We start from the raw sequence: 26,038 nt of genomic DNA, 5'->3' as shown, positions 1-26,038 counted from the left end.
GTGAATGAGCATATGGGTGATTCCCAATGATGGGTTGCAGCTAAAAGGGCATCCCCTGCATAAAACATATGCTGGATAAGTTGGTGGTTCATTCCACTGTGGCGACCCCTGATGAATAAAGGGACTAAGCTGAAGGAGAATGAATGAATGAATGCTCATTAAAATAAAGGGTCAACGAACATCGTTAGAAATGGAAATATAATACATTTAAATGAGTTATTGCAAAACAAAATTGACTAGCTAACAAATAAATTAAAAAAAATTCTGTTGATTTTTCTGCTTATTAATTGCATTTAATATTTTTTCCAGACATATTCATTTGCGTGTGGTAATTTCTGCACCCTCATCTCAAGTTTTGCTGTTAGATTAGCCCCAGTTTTGGCTTTGGTACTGGCCAATCTCGTGTATATGCACAACTATATGATTGTTAAGCATACTGTTGAAAATTATAATTAAAAAGAGGGATCTGCATGTTTGGCTCTTGAAAAGCTTACATATATAATGAGGAAAAGGTCCTCTGAGTTTTGTGATATCTGTGAGGTGTTTTTGAACTCTGTGACAAATTGAGATATTGAAGAAGCTTTACAGTTGTGGAACGTGAACTGGTGTTTGATTACATTTCTTTTTTTTTTATCCATTCATTTTCTTTTTGGCTTAGTCCCTTTATTTTTTGGGGTTGCCACAGTGGAATGAACCGCCAACTATTCCAGCATATGTTTTACACAGCCGATGCCCTTTCAGCTGCAACCCATCACTGGGAAACACCAATTCACACACATACTCTAAGGCCAATTTAGCTTACCCAATTCACCTATACTACATGTCTTTGGACTTGTGGGGGGATACTGGAGCACCTGAAGGAAACCCACACTAACAGGGGGAGAACATGCAAACTCCACAAAGAAATTGCAACTGGCCCAGCCAAGGCTCGAACCTGCGAACTACCAACTGCATCACCACACCGTCAGATTTCTTTTTCTTTTCTTTTATTTATTATTATTATTATTGTTTATTTATTTATTCAATAATTAATTAATTAAAACATTTTGTTCCCTAAACCTGTCTGGGGTAAGTTTTGGGTATTGGGGTTGGATTTATTGCAAAACCTTAAAAAAACTTAATAAAGACATGTCAAACACAAAAAGAGAGATCTGTGAAGGGTGCACTCATTTATGCTGAGCACTACATTTAATTAAATAATATTTACTAAATAATTGCATTAATGTAATAAGTTAATCAGTTATTTTATTATATTTATGAATTATTTTATTTAATTTTAATTGTGTCATATGTGTGCTCAGTTTCAGGTCTCCAGGTGCGGGTGTGAGATTATCTGCCGATCAGTCAGGTAAGAGTCATGAACCGATATCAGCAGATTAAAAATGCATTGTGCGTGTGTCTGTGTGCGCGTGTGTGTGTTTGTGTTAGTTTAACATAGCATGTTAAACTATAACAACAAATAACAACAAATACCTAATACACATGCTGTGCCCCATATGGTCTAAATTCGATAGGTGGGCAAATCTAAGCTTGTTTTTAATAAAACAAATATAAATATGGATATAATAAATAATACTGCTAATAATAATAACATTATACAAAAGCAAATTGTCATGAATAAACTGAAAAGGATCCTAGACATGGAAGCATGAAGGCAGTGGTTTTTATATTTTTGTAGAAAATAATAATTTTTACAATATTTTAATCCTTTAATTATTTTTCATTTGTAAAGATGTTTGCGTATTGATAGGATAGGATAAACTTTATTTGTCCCCGAGAGGAAATTTGTCTTGGGCAAAAAAGGTGCTACAACATTGCTCTAAACAGACAGTAAAAATAAATAAAACAAAACAAATAAGAACAAACAGTTAAGAACATACATTGCTGCACGTCCTGCGTGTATTCAGTAATGTGTAAGCGAGGCGCACAGCTGACATGCTCTGCGCTGGACTATAGACCTGCTCTCAGCTGGTCTGTTGAACCGTCTATTTAAAGGGCCATGAAACCCCCTCGTTTCAGCAGGGTGTTTTCACACCTCTACTTTGGAAAAAGTCAGAACAGTGGGCGTGTCCAGCTCTGTTTAGGGGGGAGTGTCGGAGGAAGAAAAGTGGGATGGTGTGGGAGTGTCTATTTGGGCACGCTGAGTTTTAGAGCCAAAATACACAAACACAGTGGACAAAGTGACTTTGTGTACATGGATATCTGTAGTCGAATTATTTGCCAAATTATTAAATGGTGGACTTTAACTGCAGTTTGGCTCTTTAATTCAGGGAATTCATTCATGCCCCTCGCGACAAACGAGATATTTGATTCGAGGAACTGCTGTAAGTGTGTATTTTTCATGCAATGTTTGATATCGCACGGCGAATGAGAGAAAAAAGAAACTCAGCATTTCCCGGAAACTTAGATGCACACGGCAGGTAGCGTCAGAAAGCCGCGTGTGTTATTCCAGTCACAAAATCCGGTGAAAACCCTACACGAGGTTAAAGTTTGGTTGTGGTGCTAACATGTTTACACTCGGTGCAATAGTTAACTTAGTTCGATATGAACAAACTGAATAAACAAAGAGCACTGGTCGCTCACTTACCAAATCTGTAGAGACAGGACAATCAACAACAACTAGAGCCGCGTCTTTATCAAGAGAAGACTACAAGCGAATCCGATCTTAGAGTTTGCATATGAGAACAGCTCTCAGGTAAACGATGTTCCTCCTTAGACACGTAAGTTATTGTTGTCGAGCGTCGCGTACACTGTTAATCCACACGTGACTCTGAGCTCTCACAGAGAGAAAATGAAAACAAAACTTAACTGCAGCAAACTATAAAAGCAACACTTCACGCTTGTTTTGCCAACACAACGTGGCGTCTCTGTCGTGAAAACACTGTGACACTAATGAATATTAATGAAGTTGCACAATGGAGCGCGCTGATTGGTTTGAACCAAGCTTTACTCATGCATTAATGCAACACACTGTAATGCCGAGTTCAGACTGCATGATTTTCAAAAATAGTCGTGTCACAGATGTTTTCACACTGCTTGACTATCTGGGCTAGCGTTTCGTCGCTGCTTTGTTTACACTGCAAGATGGATCGGTGACAGGGGGTTTCCCACTGCATGACTTTACTATAGGGAGAATCGCCGACAACTTCGTCCAAACTACGTCTCACAGCCAAAAACAGGTAGTATATCTTTTGTTATTAACTACATAATGAGAAAGAAGCCTTTAATGGGGTAGAACATGTACATGTTTGCTCACCTGGGTTTAAAGGGAATTAGCCATTTCTCCTTAACGTTGATAATAAACTAATTTCTTTCTGTATGAAACGTCAAACAGACACAGTTGCTCCTGAGTCCTGTCAAACCTCCACTAGTTTTCCCTCCATTTCGTGGGTCCAAATAAACCGAAAATGAGCGCTTTTAACTTCTCCCCCAGCCTCCCGCTGACCTGCAGCAGTTACACACACACACACACACAGACAAGTGAATGCCGCTCTCTCATTGGCTGTAGGCGATCGCTGATGTTATTTTCAGTCAAAACTCAATTCACACGGTATGATTTGAATCGCCGACAGCTCCAGATATTCAGCACGCCAAATATCTCACAGGCATCGGCGACTCATCGGCGATTCTCTCAGATTGCGTCGTTGATAGTTCATACTTTGTGATTGTCACTCACGTGCACGAGCAGCGATTTGCCTGTGATTTCAGGCATTTGTCGGCGATTTCTCAAAACCTGTCGGCGAGCCGAAATCGGGGCTAAAATCACGCAGTCTAAACTAGGCATAAGACGTAATAAGACACACTCTGGTACAGGCGTCCAGTCTGCACGTCATAATAGTCTTTAAAATGTCTTAATCTTTAATTTGACTCTTCGAAACCTGTAGAAACCCTTAATATGAAAAACAAAAACTGTGGAAGTCAATGATTAAAGGTTTCCAGCATTCTTCAACATACTATATTTTACAATTGTTGTTTGTTTTAACCTGCAGAACTGCGAGAAGTCTTTTAATTTCCGCTAAATGCTTTTGTTTGCGGATTTTATTTATTTATGTTCATGTATATTTGTTTGTGTATCATTTCTTATTGAAATGTGAAGTTGTTCTTATCATGTAATGCGTTTATGTACAGTTAAGGTCACAATAATTTACCCTCAAATCAAATATTTCCCTAATGATGTTTAACAGAGCAAGGAAATGTTCACAGTATGTCTGATAATATTTTTTTCTTCTGGAGAAAGTCTTATTTGTTTTATTTTGGCTAGAATTAAGGCAGTTTTTAAAGTAAAACCATTTTAAGGTCAATATATAATTCAGCTGTTTATAGATCTTGCTGTGATATATATAAACAAACAGATCTAATTGACTGCTGCTGCTGCTGCTGTGTGTGTTTCTCTCCTCCAGAAGGCTCTGAATCCCGCATGTATCCAGACAGAGAGGATGAGATGGTTCTCTCTCCTGTCGTCACACCGGCTGATGCAGCTGAAGAGTGTCCGGATGAAGATCCAGACGCGGGCCAGAAAAACAAAGCTGGAGTGGCTGAATCTGCTCTCCAGGACGGTGAGAGATCCTCGTTCAGATTGTGGAAAGGAGTTTGATTTCTCATGTGAAGTCAGTCAGTAGAGATTATAGCTAAATATTTTGCATTTTTTGCATGTCCTTTATGGCATACAATTCATTGAAATAGCAATAAAATAACATTCATTACATTTTTTTAAAAAACCAACAAAACTGTTTTGCATTTTGTGATTTTATTTATTTATTTATTAATTTTTTCAGTTAAATAAAATATATTTTCCATTTATATATTAGCAAATATTTTGCTAACAAATAAAATAAAAGTCGGGGCAATAGCCTAGTGGTTAGTGCGCTAACATATAAAGCAGTAGAATCCCGGCTTGAGGACATTTCTCATCTCACCCCCCCCCTCCTCTCTCTCTCTCTCTCTCTCTCTCTCTCTCTCCCTCCCTCTCTCCCACTTTGCTTCCTGTCGGAAATACTGTGCTATCCACTTAATAAAGGCCAAAAATAAATCTTTTTTCCAAAAAAATATACATAAGACTATTTTCTATTCATATATTAGCTAAATATTTTGCAGTGTTTTCATGTCCTCTTCTGCAAAAAATTAAATTTAGTACATTTATAAAATTAAAATAAAATACATTTAGATTAATAGATTTCTTCATTGAAGAAATTATTAAAAATTATTAAAAATAAAAAAGAAATTCGTTAAAAATCTGGTCTCATCTCATTCTCGTGAACCCAAACTCATGTCTCGTCTAATCTTGTCTCTCGTCTAATTAAGCTATAAATATACTAATATAATTCATTAGTCAATTCAGTTTTTAATATCTTAAATTCAGATGCTAAATACAAATTAATAGGGGTGTCAAAATTAATCGTTTCTTCGGTGCACCGCGATGCAGACACGGACAATTCAATATCGGTTCAGTAATAATCATAACCGGTTATTACTGACGTCATTTACCTCATATGCACTCTGTCGCGAAGAGGCGATCGCGAGTATTTACAGCACTTTAACTACTTAAAACTCATAAACTGTGCACAATTTCACTGTGTGTGTTTGCTGGATCAGTCTTTCACTGACATATACAACAATAGCCCCTATTTCACTGAGATCGAGAGAATGAAAGTAGCCTACTCCATTTCTCTCTCTCTTTCTCTCGCTCTCAGTCTCACACACACACATATATACACACACACACACACACAGTGGCCCATTTGACCTGCTGGCGTGGCTTTACTTCTCCTCTCGGCTGTTTTACAGCGTTACTTCTGGATAAAGAAACGAGCGCGTGTCTGCAGAGTTTTCTCCATCGTGTCTATCATACATGAGCTGTGAGATCGCCGCTGCCGCCTGCCGCTTCTCACTCATCTGTGAAGAGCGCAGCGGGCAAGAGCCAATCGCAACGGTTTTTTTTTTGAGGGTGTGACCAATCAAAGAGGTGTAAGAGAACTAGACAAGGATCAGAAATTGAGCTGGATGTTTATATTTGTTTATATTATTTGCTAAATGCTTGTTTTGTTTAAAGTTACAGTTTATAAATCTGACTGTTTGTATTAAACGACAAAATTGTATTACAAATAGTATATAAATATAAATATATTCATACATTTAATACAAGAAATGCTGCTGTGAAGAAAATATAAAACTGTGTATGGAAAGCATCGTCAATGCACCGAGATATCGAATTGAACCGAATCGATGGCATGATAATCGTAACCGAACCGAACCGTGAGACTAGTGTAGGTTTACACCTCTACAAATTAAAGTTTATGCTTTCAGCCAGAAATGGGTTGCATGAGTTTTAATTTTTCTTTTGCTTCAGTGGAAACTCTGCGGCAGCTGATCTTCCGAGACCTGGAGGATGGGTGGAGTCAAGATTCAGATGACACGCCCACTAACGAAACAGCCAATGAGAGGAGTCCGTTCACAGACAGACCGGGAAATGAGTCATCTGATCCTGCCCCCAGCGAAAGTTCTAGCCAATGGGAGGAGGAGCCTGTGGAAGCTCCGCCTCTGGAGGTGCTGCAGCCTGCTGTTCAGGTGGTGAGGAAAGGTAAACGCTGAACAATACCAGATCAGATCTATAACATATGATAATCAGCAGCGTCATCGTCATCACTGAAACAGAGTAGAGTTATTCATATTATAGATGCGGGGAACGTCAGGTGCAAACTAAAGAATTATACGCACAGCAAACGTTAGTCAGCGCTTTAAATGTCCAGTGAAGATAAAATAACGTTTATTAGTATAAACATGTTAGTCTTAGAGCATATCTATAAGCTAGCGCAGTACAAAACAGTGGCAAAATGCATGCTTTAAAACTGATATAAACATGTAAAGCTGGTAGTTTGTCACTTCCGCCAGCCTCATTCACACTACGAGCGACTTGCAGCAGGCAAGTGACCATTCATATCAACAGAGAGTGAGCGACTTCCGTCGTTTGACAGCAACTTTTGGCGAACAGGTCGAGTGTTGTGACAATGTTGAGAATCCTTCAACTTTATGCAAATGAAGAGTGAATTTCTTGATCGACAGCCAATAGGACCACCTGTAGAGGTCACGTTATCCTAAGCTTGGTCAGAGACCTGTTGTATTCTCCATGCTGTATACCACCTACACACAGACCTGCGTTTGCAGAAGGTCGCCACTCAGAGAGTCAGGCAGCTACAAAGCCGCTGCTAGTGTGAATGAGGCATAAATGGATCTATGTTTGCTTTTTTCACGTCACCTCATTCGTCAGTTTCTCATCAAATCTTGGCCAATCAAATGCTCTATAGTGTCTGACATGCCCCGCCCCTTTTAAGATGCTTGTTTGTTTTTATTCGATGCGCTTGAGCTCAACCACTCTCACTGGCAGAGCTGTGATCAAAATCAAACTGCTATTGGCTGCTTTTTAAAAGGGGAGGAGCTACTCTGCCCCACCCTCTCATGAAGTCTAGTTAAAGTTATAAAAGTATAATAACAGACGTTTATTAGTTATGAACTTCGTTTAATAAAGCAATTACACCCTGTTAATGTCTTATTAGCCACAACATCAGCTAAGAGTTAGCATTCTTCTTCTGTAAGCGGCTTTGCATAAAAGCGTCTGCTGAATGAGTTAGTAAATGATGATGATGATGATGATGATGATGATGCTGTTCTTCAGCTGCTGTTGCTCTAACTGTGTTTCTGAAGTGTGTGTGTGTGTGTGTTTTCTCTGTTTCTCTCTGTGTTTCTGCATGTGCTCAGAGCTCACTGTGATCAAGCTGATATGATTTAACACACTCTCATCTCTCTCTCTCTCTCTCTCTCTCTAACATACACTATATCTCTTTTCTCTCTCACACACTCACACTCTCACATGCATTCTCTCTCTCTCTCTCTTTTTCTCACACACACACACACACACACTTCTGCTTTTGTGGCTTCTTGTACGTGTCTGTTTGTAATTACACACCATATATAAATGCACCTCACACCATTTCCCGCGCACACACATAACACACACAAACACATACATCATCCTCATCCTGTCTCTTACACACACACACACACACACACACACACACACACACACACACACTGACACACATGCACGTCTTTCACCTGTCTTTCACTTTCTCTCTGCCTCTTACACACACACACACACACATTTATCTTCAACCTGTCTAACACACACACACTCTCTCTCTCTCTCTCTTTATCACACACTCTCTTTCTATCACACACACATCACCTTCTACATCTTTCATGTGTCTTTCTCTCTCTCACGCACACACACACACACACATTTATCTTCAACCTGTCTAACACACACACTCTCTCTATCACACACACATCACCTTCTACATCTTTCATGTGTCTTTCTCTCTCTCACACACACACACATGTCGTCTTCTTCCTCCTGTCCTTCACACACAGCTGTGGGTGTGGGCTGTTCTCTTCCTGATGACATCACCGATGATGTCACCGCCAGCCAATCGTCTGAGGACGGAGGTGGGGCTTCATTTATTTCTCAGCGCTCCTGACAGATGCATTCTGGGACGCTTTCCTGAACGCAGTGGAGTGGACGCTCAGTCTGTTTCTCTCCTGCCGTTTGGGGAAGCGCTCCTCAATCATCTGGACAGAGTTCATGTCTCTCTCTCTCTCTCTGGTGTTCTGCTCTCGGGCTTTCAGTTTCCTGTGGAGAAATGTGCTGGACAATCTTTGTCAACTCAGAATCTTAAATACATTTTAATATATTTATATTAGGGCTGGGCGATATTGCTAAATAAATGATCACGACATCATGTTTCATAACATTCGATGTCTGGAATTATTGAATATTTTTATTAATGCATTTAGGAATATTAGGATTTTTTATTTAACCACTTCATTTTAGTTTACCAACATTACAAAGGTGAATAGTTTTAATAGTCAAAAACTAAAATATTAAAACAATGTCTGATCTCCTTATGATAAAATACACATGAGTGTTACAGAGACTCTTAAACTTGATCAATAAAATGTTTCAAAGTGTGTGCAGCTAAAGGCGTACTCACACTATGCTTCCCGAACCGTGACCAGACATGTTTTCCGGATCGTTTGAGAAGTGTGAGTGCGCTGAATCGGGCTCAGGCACGGTTCACTTGGGCAAAGAGCTTAGAATGACCAAGAGGCGACACTCAATAGAACATTCCATTGCAACAGCAGCGCCCAGCAACAGCCCCGTATTCCGCCAGTTGGAGTGAAAGTGATCGGCCGTCCATTGGATCTTATTAATTTCGCGATGGCAAGCAGCTGCTTTGTTTTTTATTTATCTATTTAAAACGCTTATTAAAGCTGAGATACAACCTGAAAGGTGACAATACAACACTTACTATCACAATCATCAGCACTTTTAATTGTTTATTTTACAGACTTATAATATGCTGTTGTTCTATTGGAGTTTTCATTCCAAAATGGCCGCCGCGCCCTCTAGTGGCTGTTTCCCAAATTACACTAGAGTGTCGCCTCTTGGTCATTCTAAGCTCTTTGACTTGGGCTTTGGCGCGGTACACTTGTGTGTGAGTGCAAAGTGCACCTGAACCCGAAACTAAAAGCGAGACGTGACTTTAGGGAGCTGTTTCATATGGATTTCTTAGTCAATCTTACTGTTCAGTGAACGCAAACTGCCGTAGTTTATTAAATACGCAAACCCTTCACTGCACGACAGCTGCATCTTCAGCAAACCTCCTCATTCAAATTCCTTCTCACTCAAATATTTGAGTGCTGTTTTGTTGCATTTTGTTTGGAAATGAAAATCGGAGAATCGTCAGGCCGATGTCAAGGTTCAACACCCAACTTAAAATCAACCAAAAACAGCTAATGATTTTACAGCTTGACGTTGTGTGGACGTTACCACTTTTGACATTTATCAGATGTTGGATTTTGGTTGCCATACCTGATGAATAAATGTTAGTATTTCACGTCAGCTGGTTTAAGATGTTGGCTCGACGTTGGATTTTGGTCACTTTCCAACACAACCTAAAATCAACCAAATATCATTTATTCATTCATTTATTTTCTTGTCGGCTTGGTCCCTTTATTAATCTGGGGTCGCCACAGCGGGATGAACCACCAACTTATCCAGCAAGTTTTTACGCAGCGGATGCCCTTCCAGCCGCAACCCATCTCTGGGAAACATCCACACACATTCACACACACTCATACACTACGGACAATTTAGCCTACCCAATTCACCTGTACCGCATGTCTTTGGACTGTGGGGGAAACCGGAGCTCCCGGAGGAAACCCACAGGAAGGCAGGGAGAACATGCAAACTCCACACAGAAACGCCAACTGAGCTGAGGTTCGACCCAGCGACCTTCTTGCTGTGAGGCGACAGCACTACCTACTGCGCCACTGCCTCGCCTCAACCAAATATCAACGTCATTTAACGTAGTTATTGGGCATCAAAAAATCGTTGTCCTCGGACACTGGCTAGATGTAGAATTTTGGTCACCTGACATCACGACCTAAATCGAACCTAATATTAACGTCTTATGACGTTGTGTGTCTGCTGAGTAGTAATTAATGCACTACAGAATGTTACGTTTACACACATCCACAAGTTACATGTAAACACATCAGCTTTTTACAGCGTAATACTCACTACTCACTACTCTTCAGTACTTTTTTGAGTAACAAACACAACAGATACAACAGATACTTTCACTCTACTTGCACTACATTTAAACAGAAGTGATGGTACTTTTACTGGAGTATGATTGTTCAGTTCTCTTTCCACCACTGGTTATTATTGAAATGTGTATATTCCATACAAGGTGTGAAGCAGATTGGTTAGTTCTACTTATATGTTTTTAATATAATATTGCTGGGTTTTTTTTATTTTATTTAAATGAACATATTAAATTGATGTTGCTCTGGTGCTTATTTTTCTTCTTAAACTTTCCACCATATTAGACAAAGCGTAATTATTATTATTGTAAATCTAATTATGACATCTTATGTAAATTAGTGCTGCTTGTAAGGAAACATTATAAATTCTAATAAGATGTAAATTATCCTGATATATTACTTAAATTTTTTTTTTTCATAAAAATTTGTAGAAAATAGTGCTTAAACTTTTATTCTTAAACTTTTCACCATCTTAAAGAGGAAGCGTAATTATCCTTTGGTCACACTTTACAATAAGGTTCAATAGTTAATGTTAATTAATGCATTTACTAACATGAACAAACAATGAACAATACATTTACTACTGTATTTGTTCATGTTAGCTAACGTTACTTAATGAAAATACAGTTGTTCATTGTTAGTTCATGTTAACTCACGGTGCATTAACTAATGTAAACAAGCATGGACTCGGATGTTAATAATGCATTAGTAAATGTTCAATTATGATTAATAAATGCTGTACATGTGTAAGTGCACTAACTAATGAACCTTATTGTAAAGTGTTACCTATCCTTTTAAAATATAATTATGCAATTTACTATAAACGAGCATAAATGAACATGCTGTTGTGTTTGTAGGAAACCTGTTCTATCTGGTGATGTCGACGGATCAGGGTGTTTCAGACGAGAGCACCACAGACGAGCTCAAAGATCTTCATCACTCTGTGTTTTCGTCATCTTTTATCAATGAGGAGGAGGAGCAGGACACGCCCTGTCTATCGCCAACTGACCAATCACTGATCGAGAGCCAGGGTCACAGACCAGGCCTCAGCCAATCACAGAGCAGCGTCCAGCGTCATGTGATCAAAAATGTGGATGAGATCTTCAACACTATGGAGGAGCTGATGAAGAAACTGCAGCACCTGAGGGTAAAACACACACACACACACACACACACACACACACACACACACACACAGGCCTGTCAGGACTTGAGCATATTGTCTTGTTGACTTCAAAACAAAAGGAGGAAATACTGAATTACAGTCTGCATTAAGAAGCTGAAGCTGTTTTACACTCGATTCGGCGCCTCTCTGGGCTCAGAAATGTATGTGTTGTGTATGTGTTTATCTGTATGCTTGCAAAAGTTATTTAATAATATATCAATTATTATAATGATTATTTAATGAGTGTTTAAATTAGTTATAAATTTATACAAAATAAATTTGTCATAGCAATATTTTGAACACATTTTATAAAACATTTTAAAACTATTTTGCATTTGTAGTAATTTTTGGCTGTTTTATACCAAAATAATTGCAAGAAATTTATCAAAAAGGTTTATTTAATTTCATTAAACGAAATGAAATTAAACACAGCAAGAAGGACGCTGGTTCGAGCCACGGCTGACTCAGTTGGCATTTCTGTGTGGAGTTTGCATGTTCTCCCCGTGTACGTGTGGGTTTCGTCCGGGTGCTCCGGTTTCCCCCTCAAGCCTGGTTTATACTTTAGCCTCAAGTGACCGGTGTAACCCACGGCGCATGCAAACGTGCGTAGCTGTGCATTTATACTTCTGCGCGCTGTCTCTGTTGGTCTGCATTAACACTTCCGAAACGCTAGTTGGCAGTGAGGTGTAAATGTTCCTCTGTGTCGAGTTTCTTCGCTGGTATTTTGCTTGTCTTAAACACTTCCGGGATGTACAAGTTGCTCAAACTCGCTCGTTTTGAGGCAGGAACCTCATAGTTAAAGTTAACTTTAACTATGATGTAAACACAAAACAAAACTTTCCATCCGGAGCTCCTTCACGGGACTCTACACTTGTAAACAATTGCTACATTGGGTTCGCGCCATTCGCACGGGGTCCGCCCAGACTCGTCAGGGCTACCAAGCCAACCAATCACAGAGCTTGCGCTACGCGTCGTTGCGCGTAGCCGATCACGATTGATCCAGTTTTTGTACGAATCATAACTTGCACTTCGTAACATACATGACCTGTGGGTTAATAATTTTTTTACTTGTATATTTATCATGCATTTATAACGAGAGATCGCCTCTCGTGCAATCAAATCACATGTATGAAAGCATTTAGGCTTTCCTGTTGAATATAATGATGAAGAAAGAAGTTGTGGTGGGTTATTCAGGATGTGGGGGGTTTCTCAGGTTATTAAAGGTGTTTTCTTTCACTACTTGTTTAGCCTGCATTAATGCATTCAGTGTAAGCTGCACGATTCATCATTAAAAAAAGATCAGGATCTCAACACCCACGCAACATCAATTATAAATGATGGGGATTTACATATGTTTATTATTCCTTTGAATCTGTGCATTCAAATCTGTGTTTGAATAACGCAAAAATCAAGAAAGAGATTCAGTCTTTAGTCTTTTGAGTGAGTAATGAAGTTACAAACAGCCAAATAACACAGCAGTACTGGGAGAATAGCATAGTTTAGATCAGAGGTTATCAAAGTGGGGGTCGGGACCCCCCGAGGGGTCGCGGGACAATGAAGGAGGGTCGCCTGGTGATTTTCAAAAATCAATTAAATTTTACTAAACCTTAAGACTTACTGTATTTTATCAATAACCTACTGAAGAGAAAAAAAATTGTCGTTTATAGTTACTATAAACTATATAGTTACTATAGTAGCTTATAGTTAATAGTTCTATTGGATTGCAACTTAATTACATTATAATTAATTAATGTAATGTATAATTAAGTAATTACATTATACTAAAGACACAGCAATACTGTCAGATGCAGCAGATTGATTTTGTAACATCAGGTTAAACTTTCTAGCCCATTTACAGCTCTGACATGCATAAAAAAAACAAAGAAAAGACTTAGGTCTATTGGTGTGTGTGTGTGCATCATTGCATACAAGGTTTCTGTATTTATAACCACCAACTCAGAGAATATTGGGGGTCCCGAGTCACTGGCATTGTCTTTTTGGGGGTCACGGGCTGAAAAGTTTGGGAACCCCTGGTTTAGATCAAACCACTGATGTTTAATGTAATAATAATCAAAGATATGCCACTTAATAATTCTTCATAAATGATCATCTAGCAAGGAAACATGAAGTTTAATGAGTGAATAACTGAGTCATTTATTGAAAATGAGACTAAAATAAATATGGGTTGTACAAATGATAATGATTGATTTCTACATTCAGCGTTATCAGCAACAGTAGTAGAAATAGTGAATTTTTGACAGAACTGAATATTTTAGTTTATTTTGCTGATTATTTCTTCATTTATTTTCGATAAAATTACATTATTAAAACCTAAACCTAAAGTGTCCTGCCGTGCTGTTTCTGTAATAAATGGAAAGCAAATAACATTTGTCGTCTCCTCTTCTTGGCTGGTGTGAAAAATGGTCTGGTCCGTGACTAAACCATAATGCGATTCGAACCGTGAGATGTGTGATCCGTTACAATTTTACTGTCAGATATTGTGATTTAAAATCTGAATAATTTGTTTTACATTAAGGTAGTTTCATGTATTCAAACTCAATTAACGTTTTTAAAAACTCCTTTGTCTAAAATATGCACATAAAAATCTTAATTTTGACCCGGTCTTAAGTTTATTTATTTATTCTTTTGCAGTTTATACATTTTTTTTTTTTTACTTGTAATTGTAGGCCAACGCAAAATATCAAAATTAGTTCACTATTTTTTTATACAGCTTAATATAGATTAAACTGTTTATTTGATGTGTTTTTGCTTGTTTACATTGTTAAATTATCAAAACAGTGACAGTAAATCTTGGCTGTTCGCTTTTAGAAGTTATACTGATGTGTATCTTCCCCCTTCAATAATATGAAACATGTTGGTTATGAAACTTAAAATATCATATTGTACATACAAACATCACATTATTACGATAGTATGGTACGGAGACCCAGAAGGGACGGGATGGTGGAGAAAAAAAAAATGGGTGGAAGAAAAAAAAACGAGTGATAGGTAAACACTAGGGATGTAGCAATATTGTAAATACCGTCATACCGCAATAGTAATTTTTTTCAATATTACCGTGGGCGCATGACTCAATAAAACTATATTTCTGAGAAAAGTTTGCTTAGGCGAATGAAGCGAACGGGAGGTAGCGGGAACTACAATTCCCATCAGCCTTGGCGTGGCCATCATCCTTTGCGGTCTGATGTCGCTACAGATCCACTAATGCGGAAATGTAGTGGGTTGCTAGTAGCGGGGAAGAAAAAGAGCTGGAAATGATCGAACCTAAAGCGAGTTTTAAATCGGATGTGTGGAAGCATTTCGGTTTCTTTCTAATGCTAATTTGTATGTCATTGATATGTTCAGTGCTAAGGTAAATAAACACTTTTGCCACTTTTTTTGAGTCTTTTCATTAGTTTTGTTTTTCCTGTAAAGTATTCAATAAATACCGTACCGTGCCATTCATACCGAGGTATTATCGTACCGTGAACTTCTGATACCGTTACATCCCTAGTAAACATATTTTTGAACGTTTTTGCATTACCCCTGCAAAACTGTTGTTCAACAATCACTTCACTTCATACATGACAACCCTGTTTTTGCTGGGATTCTCTCATATTTCACCATTATATCCTATTATTCGATCAGCGCCCCTCATACGCAACCTCTGAATCAGTGAATGCATGTATAAGCGCAGACTGACTCCCAGATCCCGCCATTTAAAGAGGAGCTAAAGTGCAGGACAATTTGGGATTCGGTAGTGTTTAAACAGACAAATATACTTAATATGTAAACATGCCCGGATGTCCTGCGTGTTTTATTTCAAACACAACTAATTTCCTCTTGAATGAGCACAAACAGTTAAGGCTCCTACACACCAGGACGCTTTTTGTGTACATTTATCGTCAGCGTTTTACTAGACGTTTTTCCGCATTCAAACCAAAGCGATTTTCACTGGCGTCAAGCAGAAGAGTATGCAGAATCAATCCTTGACGTTAGATGGCGCTACACAACTTTAAGCTTTTGACACCTGCTTGTAACAGAAGAGGAGGAGGAGAGGAGGTTCACAAGCTTGCTGTTAAAGCTACTGGTGACTCGAACAAGCATAGATGAAGTAGCAGCTCCAGCTCTAGCGATGAAATGATTGTTGTTCAGCAGAGCAATAAGCAGCTTCACGTTCATATCGCCTCTGGGCATCTTCTTCAATGTGCGCTCGCATTGACAGTTTGTGCTTGAGCGCCTCCAAGTGCTGTTTACTGTAACTTCAGCAGCTCCGTGCATGTGAACTAAAATGTCAATCTAAATAGAGGAGAAGGTTTTAACGCGGTGCGTCAAATAAAAAAAACTAGCATGAGGAGTTTTTTTTTTTTTTTTAAATGACGCTTTTGCGCCTGGCGTTTTGTGCGTTGGTGTGCACAATCACATTGAAGCCCTTTATATAGTCACGAGGCGTTAAACGTCAACGGGAAAACATGAGCAAAAAATGTCTCTGTGTGCACGGGCCTTTAACTTATGCTTTGGCTATATCAGTGGTAAGTGACACCTCTGTTATCAAACAAAAGAAAACGAGATATTCATTTGCTGCTCCTCACTTGTTTGATAACAGAGGTGTCACTTTAAATGGTGTGTATAGAAGCTGATCTGGGATCAGTTTATCATACGGAGCGTGTCCATCAGTCAGCGTTTAAACATGCATTCACTGATTAAGAGGTTGCATATGAGGGGCGCTGATCGACGCTTAGCTTTAATGGAAAGAAAGTGAATGCAGATATTTTTATATTAATTTTAACATGCTTTCAAGATTAAACATATGAAAGAAACATGAGAAAATGCCTAATAATAGGATATAATGGTAAAATACTGGAGAATCCCGGTAAAAACAGGATGGTTGTCATGTATGAAGTGTTTGTCGAACAACAGTTTTGCGAGTGAACGCAAAACATCTTTGCGAGATAATGAAAAACATCTTTGTGAGAATGCAAAACATCTTTGCGAGGGAAAGCAAAACATCTTTGCGAGGGAAAGCAAAACATCTTTGCGAGATAACGAACAACATCTTTGCAAGATAACGCAAAACATCTTTGCGAGGGAAAGCAAAACATCTTTGCAAGATAACGCAAAACATCTTTGCAAGATAACGCAAAACATCTTTGCAAGATAACGCAAAGCATCTTTGCGAGATAACGCAAAACATCTTTGCGAGGGAAAGCAAAACATCTTTGCGAGGGAACAAAACATCTTTGCGAGATAACACTAAACATCTTTGCGAGATAACGCAAAACATCTTTGCGAGATAACGCAAAACAACTTTGCAAGATAACGAACAACATCTTTGCAAGATAACGCAAAACATCTTTGCGAGGGAAAGCAAAACATCTTTGCAAGATAACGCAAAACATCTTTGCAAGATAACGCAAAACATCTTTGCGAGGGAAAGCAAAACATCTTTGCAAGATAACGCAAAACATCTTTGCGAGATAACGCAAAACAGCTTTGCGAGGGAAAGCCAAACATCTTTGCAAGATAACGCAAAACATCTTTGCGAGGGAAAGCAAAACATCTTTGCAAGATAACGCAAAACATCTTTGCAAAGGAAAGCAAAACATCTTTGCAAGATAACGCAAAACACCTTTGCGAGGGAAAGCAAAACATCTTTGCAAGATAACGCAAAACATCTTTGCGAGAGAACGCAAAACAACTTTGCGAGAGAACGCAAAACATCTTTGCGAGAGAAAGCAAAACATTTTTGCGAGATAACGCTAAACATATTTGCCAGAACGCTAAACATCTTTGCCAGAACGCAAAACATCTTTGCGAGGGAACGCAAAACATCTTTGCGAGGGAACAAAACATCTTTGCGAGGGAACGCAAAACATCTTTGCGAGGGAACAAAACATCTTTGCGAGATAACGCTAAACATCTTTGCCAGAACGCAAAACATCTTTGCAAGATAACGCTAAACATCTTTGCCAGAACGCTAAACATCTTTGCGAGATAACGCTAAACATCTTTGCGAGATAACGCAAAACATCTTTGCGAGGGAACGCAAAACATCTTTGCGAAATAATGAAAAACATCTTTACGAGGGAAAGCAAAACATCTTTGCAAGATAACGCAAAACACCTTTGCGAGGGAAAGCAAAACATCTTTGCGAGATAACGCAAAACACCTTTGCGAGGGAAAGCAAAACATCTTTGCAAGATAACGCAAAACATCTTTGCGAGGGAAAGCAAAACATTTTTGCGAGATAACGCTAAACATCTTTGCCAGAACGCAAAACATCTTTGCGAGGGAACGCAAAACATCTTTGCGAGGGAACAAAACATCTTTGCGAGATAACACTAAACATCTTTGCCAGAACGCAAAACATCTTTGCGGGATAACGCTAAACATCTTTGCGAGATAACGCTAAACATCTTTGCGAGATAACGCTAAACATCTTTGCGAGATAACGCAAAACATCTTTGCGATGGAACACAAAACATCTTTGCGAAATAATGAAAAACATCTTTGCGAAATAATGCAAAACATCCTTGCGAGGGAACGCCAAAACGTTCAAAAATATGTTTACCTATCACTGTTTTTTTTTTCTCCCACCCAATTTTTTTTCTTCTACCCATTTTTTTCTCCACCATCACTTCCCTTCTGGGTCTCAGTACTATCGCATTTAGCTTTTTTCTTCAATATTGCATGCACAGCCATATTTAATTGTAGGTTATGGTATAACTTTTATTGAATAACGGTTTAGTTCTTGGTGCTTATTTATTTGTTGTGCAGGTAACAAATTGTAAATAATGAGGTTTAGTTTTAAAATGTAAAACCTCTCTGTTTTGTTTTTCTTTTTCGCCCATATGATCCTGTAGGACATTGAAGCGGATCACCACAAACTCCTGAAGAAACTACGCAAACCACTTCCTGTTGACAAAATGTCTAGTGATGGGGTCCACAAATCTCCAACAGCGGCGCGACTCTCTTCACTGGACCGCGGAGCAGGAGATGGTGAGGATCTACTACAAACCAAAGTACTGATAATACAATAATTCGTTAAATACAATATAATATTACATCTTTTAATTGTTCGTCCAGGTAAGGAGGGCGTCTCAACGGAACCAGCTCAACCTCAAATCCAGTCCACTGGTTTCTGACGCTTTACATTGGACTTTCGAACAGACTCACGCAAACACTCAATGATGTAGCCCCTTCCCAGCATGCCTTGAGCCTGGAAGCACCATCCAGGTCCAATTGTGTGTTTTGTTTGTGTCTATTCGTAACTTGAGATGGACGGACGACACTTCAGCCTGCACTGAGAAAGAAAGAAGAAAGTGACAGATTACAGTAGCGCATTAAAGAAAGAATGAAATGATGTATAAAAAGAGCGAAATTGTAACGTAATGCGCGAATAACAGGAAGTTGAACGTAAGTGGATAGTGAAACGGCGCGGCTGAAGACATGACTCTGTCCTGCGAAGGAAACCCCCCGCACTTTACCTGCTGTTCGTATGTTTATTTGTTAATTCTCCATTCGAATATAAAAACGGCGACGTTTTCAGTCGTAAGCATTAGATGGACAATGTTGACAGTTTCAGGATCTTTTGCACTGGAAAGACAAACATGGTGGTCAAATAAGGACGTCTCATGAATATTGTTCGTTTATATCGTAGATTGTCTATCATTGTTATCTACCATTCGAATATATAAACGGGAGACGTTGTCACTCGCAAGTCGCATTTAGGTGGACGACAATGACAATTTTGGGATTTTTTGCACTGGGAAACAAGCATGGCGAGCAAATAAGGACGTCTCACGAATATCATTCGTTCATATCGTAGCTTGTCGATCAATCTTTATCCAACATTTGAATATTTAAATAGCCGACATTTTCAGTCATAAGTCACGTTTAGATGGATGACGTTGACACTTGTAGGATTGTTTGCACTGGGAAAGAAACAAAGTGAGCAAATAAGGACGTATGACGGATATCGTTCTTTCATGTCATAGCTTGTCTATCATTGTTTGTGCACCATTTGAATATAAACTGCGACGTTTTTCAGTTGTGAGTTGCATTTAGATGGACGACATTGACGAGTTCAAGATCTTTTGCACTGGGAAACAAACATTACGGGCAAATCAGGACGTCTCACAAATATCGTAGTTTGTCTATCATTGTTTATCCTCTATTCGAATATATAAATGGCGACGATATCACTCATAAGTAGCGTTTAGATGGACGACAATGACAATTTTGGAAACTTTTACACTGGGAAACAAACAATAGTGAGCAAATAAGAACGTCTCACGAATATCGTTCGTTTTGTGTCAGATTGTTTCTTGGTTTATGTTCCATTCGAATATATAAACGGGTGACGTTTATAATAAGTATTAAATGGATGAGGTTGACAATTGCAGGATCTTTGGCACTGGGCAACAAATAAGGACATCTCGAAAATATAGTTCGTCATATCATAGCTTTTATATCATTGTTTATCTTCCATTTGAATATAATAACAGGTGACGTTTTCAGTTTTAAGTCACATTTAGGTGGACGACAATGACAATTTTGGGATCTTTTGCACAGGGAAACAAACATGGTGAGCAAATAAGGACGTCTGACGAATATCGTTCGTCCATATCGTAGCTTGTCTATCATTCTTTATCTACCATTTGAATATATAAACAGCCAACATTTTCAGTCGTAATTCACGTTTAGATGGATGACATTGACAATTTTAGGATTGTTTGCACTGGGAAAGAAACAAGGTGAGCAAATAGAACGATATCCATGATACGTCCTTTTCATGTCGTAGCTTGTCTATCATTGTTTGTCCACCATTTAAATGTATGGACGGCAAAGTTTTTCAGTTGTGAGTTGCGTTTAGATTGACGACATTGACAATTTCAGGATTTATTGCACTGGGAAACAAACATGACGGGCAAAAAAGGACATCTCAGAAATATCGTAGCTTGTCTTTCATTGTTTATCCTCTATTCGAATATATAAACGGTGACAATATCACTCATAGATCACGTATACATGGACGAAAATGGCGATTTTGGGATATTTTGCACTGGGAAACAAACAATGCTGAGCAAATGAGAACTTTTCTCGAATATCGTTCGTTTTGTGTCAGATTGTCTCCCTTACTTTATCTTCCATTCGAATATATATGCGGGCGACATTTATAATCATAAGCATTAAATGGACGAGGTTGACAATTTCTGGATATTTTGCACTGGGAAACAAGCAAGGCAAGAAAATAAAGACGTCTCACGAATATCATTCATTCAGATCGTAGCTTGTCTATCAATGCGTAACACTATGCGAAAATAAGAATTTTTTTTGTGTGTTAATAAATATACAACAAATATTTGTTTTGTTGCTATACACAGTTAAACACTATCGCACATTGAGCACAACTGGACTGTTTATATATATATATATATATATATATATATATATATATATATATATATATATCGTACAGAAAAAGGGGCGTGTCTATGAATTTTGACATCATGTCATGTGACCTGCAAACTGACACATTTGTATTACGTGTAAATACTGTGAACTTTCGTCCCTCACGGTTTGCGCTTTGTAGCTCGACGGGTGCTTGAAACACAAATGAAGGGATAGGGAACTCTAATAATAATAAATCAATCATTTAAATTGAAAAGTAACGTAAACTTTACGTTTAAAGCGCAAAAACAATTTTTGTAAGCGTTTAACTCGATTACCTAACCTGCCACTGGAGGATTGTTACCTCGCCTCCTTTTTTGGTTTATTTTTTTTAGATTTTATTTGTTTTTATTATTTTAACAATCGTTTTTGCGAACTTTGTGCAACCGCAGGACGTTTCTAACGTGGCTTGAATTCGGAGACTGTACGGAGAACTACTGTTAACTCAGGTGGAGAAATGTAGACGCGATTTCTCTCGTTAGCTTTAACTCATTTTATTGTTATTATTTTTCATTTCTCACCTCATTCCTCCATCGTTCATTCGTACTCCTCAACGCCTCCATGAATTGTCACGTTTTCTGCACAGCGAAGAAACCATACTGGTGCGAACTACTGTACGTAAATGTTTTATGTTCTTATTTTTATTGACGTTCACTCATGTAATATAGTTCACCGCCTGTTTTATATGTTCATTTCCTGTAAAGCTCTAGTGGTTTCCTTTTAATTTTATTTTTGTAGATATGGCAAACAGAAAGGATGTGTAAATTATTTTCTCTCCCTCTTTTTAAAATCGGCGAGATTGTTAGCGGCACAGAAGGAAAAATGAAAACTCATGTTTTTAAAAAAAAGCTCATTTGTTTTGTGAAATTAAAAATATGTTTAAACAAGCGTCTTGCGTCGGCGGTGATTTTTGAGCTGTTCAGAGCCTGTCCGGACCCATTTACTTCTCACATTCCTGTAACTTTATCTCTGATAAGGATTTGCAATCGGATCTGGCTTTAAAAACAGATTGAAGCATGGAAATTGATAGCTCAATATTTTAGCCTGCACTAATGGTTTAAGCATACACTACTTGTTTAGCATTTCACAACCGTTTCCTGTAAAGCCGAGTGTAAGAATGAAGGCTTTGTTTGGATATTTTGGAGGGAATCTTTTTTTTTAATAATAACGAAAGGATTTTTAGCCCATTCTCTTCACTGAATGTGGATTGAAACTGTTTTAAAGAAAATAGTTGCACTTTTACTGTGGTAATTGTGGATTTTTATTTGTCAATTGATGGTTTCTGTCACTTTTCTCTCTTGTTTTTTTACCAAGAGACATTCATAATCAATTGTTCCCAACATTGGGTCATTCCTCATCATCATCATTTTCATCTGCTTATCCGGGCCGGGACGCGGGGGCAGCAGTCTTAGGAGAGAACTCCAGACGTCCCTCTTCCTAGACACTTCCTCCAGCACCTCCGGGAGGATCCCGAGGCACTCCTAGGCCAGCAGAGAGACATAGTCCCTCCAGCGTGTCCTGGTTCTTCCCCAAGGCCTCCTCCCGGTGGGACATGCCTGGAACACCTCCCTAGGTAGGCGTTCTGGAGGCATACGTAACAGATGCCCGAGCCACCTCAGCTGATTTCTCTCGATGTGGAGGAGCAGCGACTCTACTCCGAGCTCCTCCCGGGTGTCAGAGCTCCTCACCCTATCCATAAGAGTGCGCTCTGCCACCCTTCGATGGAAACTCATTTCGGCCGCTTGTATCCGAGATCTTGTCCTTTCAGTCATGACCCAAAGCCCATGACCATAGGTGAGAGTAGGAACGTAGATTGACCGGTAAATCGAGAGCTTTGCCTTTCAGCTCCTTCTTCACCACAACGGACCGGTACATCGACCGCATTACTGCTGCACCAATCCGCCTGTCAATCTCACGTTCCATCCTTCCCTCACTCGTGAACAAAACCCCAAGATACTTGAACTCCTCCACCTGGGGTAAGGACTTTCCTCCAACCTGAAGATGGCAGACCACCTTTTTCCTGTGGTGCACAATGGTCTCAGACTTGGAGGTGCTGATTCTCATCCCAGCCGCATCACACGCAGCAGCAAACCGCCCCAGTGCATGCTGAAGGTCCATGTTAGAAGAAGCCAACAGAACAACATCGTCTGCGAATAACAGCCCAAGGCTACGCTTTGAAATTCTTTCCATAAAAAAATTACACAGAATCATGGGTCATTCCTTCTAGAATTGAAATAATGTAAACACTGAAAAATTAATTAATTATGTCCAGACATTTATCCCAGATATGCAAACATAAACATAATTCCAACAATTAGGAAACTTCTAGGATTTAAACATTTAGTTACATGGATGAATAGAAAATAAACAAACAAATTAAAATAAAAACTCTAAATTTAGGTCATTCCCACCATTAAGAATATGAAAAAATTATACATTTATTGCATAAATAAATTAAGATCCCCCAGAATTAAGTCCTTCCTTCTTTTTCTAAATGTTAATAACTTAGTGGATTGAAATAACGTAAACTTAAATAAATAACCAAAAATATTAGATCATTTCTAAGGTTTGCAATAATCTTATTAACGTGATTGAGTTTAATAAATTCAGCAGATTGGGTCATTCATATTATTCATAGACAGTTTAAAATATAAAAAATAATAACCTAATTTTAATAAGTCATTTTTATAATATGATGATGATAACAATAATAAAATAGTGCTCCCACCAGTGCCGATATATAGCCATATCGCACTGCTACACTTTGACGGCATAATTGTGTATCATCATCATCATCATCATCCTTAGCGCGACAATCCATTACTGGATCCTGGCTACCACAGTAATTTCCGCCAATGTTCTCTGTCCCGGGCAACTGCCCACCTGCAACTTTATTCTTATATAGCGTCTTTAAAAGTAGCGCCTCAAGGCACTTTACAGACATAAAATGTGCAGCCGTACAAGACACAAATAAAAATAACAAAACACATAAATAAAAATACGTCTAAAAATCAAATCTAATTAAAGCTACCCTAAAGAAGAACGTTATACAGGATGATTTTAAAGATACTCTGGGTTCTGCAATTGTTCCCAGCATCAGGCCATTCCTGCTATCATTTAAACAATGTAGGCACTCAAAAATGTATTCATAATGTCCAGACATTTATCTCAGATATGCAAACATAATTCAAACAATTAGGAAACTTCTAGGATTTCCAGGAATTACACATTTAATTACATGGATGAGTGGAAATGAACCAATTAAAATAAAAAAATTAAAAAATCTAAGTCATTCCCACCATTTTGAATATGAATAAATTATAAATTTATTGCATGAATAAATTAATATGCCCCAGAATTAAGTCCTTCCATCCTTTTCTAAATGTTAATAACTTAATGAACTGAATAACACAAACATAAATAACGAAAAATATTAGATCATTTCTCAGGTTTGCAATATTCTTATTAACGTGATTGAAGGAGTTTCATAAATTAAGCATACTGGGTCAATCAGTTACTATAAAGCAGTGATATTCATCATAAATATATAAAAACTAAATAAAAGCCTCATTTTAAAAGTCATTTTTATAATAATAATAAACTTTATTCTTATATAGTGCATTTGAAAGTAGCACCTCAAGGCACTTTACAGACATAAAATGTGCACAAGACACAAGGGTGAATGAAGAAAAATGTATTAATAAAAAAATATCGAAAACAAATGGTAATACATCCAAAAATCAAATCTAATTAAAGCTACTCTAAAGATGTATGTTTTAGGAGATTATTTAAAATACTCGGGGGTTCTGCATTGCGACTGTTAGAAGGTAAAGAGCTCCACAATTTTGGTGCCAATGAAGAGAATGGCCAGTTTCTTATAGATTTTAGCCACATTGACTGAGCGTCTAGCAGCGTACGGGATTAAATATTGTATAATGTCCAAAAGCCGTTTTATAACGCCCAAAACAATTCAAAGATCAATGAATGAATGAATGAGTATTAAAAATTACGTCATTCACAGTATTGTCAATGATTTAATCTTTCTTGATTCCATTTATAAATGTGTCCCAATATTTGGTCAAACTTTTAGCATTTCAATAATCTCAGTTTAATGGAATGAATGAGTGAATTTATAGTGAGCACATGAGTTTATTATAATAAATGAATTTAATGGAATGAATAGATTCAACGGGATCAATAAATGTGTTTAATTGGAAAGATAAATCAATCTAGATGAGTGAATGTGTGAATTTAGCAGAATGTTATGAATGAATGGATTTTAATGCTAGGAACAAGTGAATAGATGGAATAAAGTAATTGAATAAAATGATACATTTAATATAATATATGAATTAATGAATTCAATTGAATGAAGTGATTTAATAAATTTAAGAGTTTAACAGAGTTAATGAATGAATGAATTTTAAGGAATGGGTGCATTTAAAGGAATAAACAAGTAAAATTAATTGAATGGACGAAGTTAAAAACTTAAATGCACCAAAATGAATGAATGAGGCTAGACAGACAGACAGACATGTTCCAAAATTAAGACATTAATGAATGTATTAAACAGATGGGCATAAAAAAGTTTTTTCCAAAATGAATTAATGAATTTAAACAGACATGTTGCAAAATTAATGAATGAATTTAAACAGATGGGCATACAGAAATGTTTCGAAATGAATGAATGAATGAATTCAAACAGATGGGCATGAATAAATGTTTTAGAATGAATGAATGAATGAATGAATGAATGAA

At 37.9% G+C, this 26,038-nt stretch overlaps 1 protein-coding gene across 15 annotated transcripts in view; it reads left to right on the top strand.

Moving 5' to 3' along the window:
* Positions 1-19,200, top strand: part of arhgef11 (Rho guanine nucleotide exchange factor (GEF) 11) — a 106,882-nt gene extending 87,682 nt beyond the window's left edge. For 4 of the 15 annotated variants that reach the window (XM_073906863.1, XM_073906859.1, XM_073906858.1 and 1 more), the window contains 7 exons: positions 1,302-1,348; positions 4,401-4,556; positions 6,347-6,577; positions 8,425-8,499; positions 11,520-11,809; positions 18,691-18,826; positions 18,914-19,200. In XM_073906863.1, coding sequence (XP_073762964.1) covers positions 1,302-1,348; positions 4,401-4,556; positions 6,347-6,577; positions 8,425-8,499; positions 11,520-11,809; positions 18,691-18,826; positions 18,914-18,972 — 994 coding nt within the window. In that variant the 3' untranslated portion in view covers positions 18,973-19,200. 15 annotated transcript variants of the gene reach the window in all.
* Positions 19,201-26,038: the final 6,838 nt, after the last annotated feature.

Source organism: Danio rerio, chromosome 7, assembly GCF_049306965.1.
Source record: "Danio rerio strain Tuebingen ecotype United States chromosome 7, GRCz12tu, whole genome shotgun sequence".
In the NCBI taxonomy this organism is placed as follows: Eukaryota; Metazoa; Chordata; class Actinopteri; order Cypriniformes; family Danionidae; genus Danio; species Danio rerio.
The sequence above is the reverse complement of the archived record's forward strand: the minus strand, read 5'-3'. Positions and strand labels throughout refer to the sequence as shown.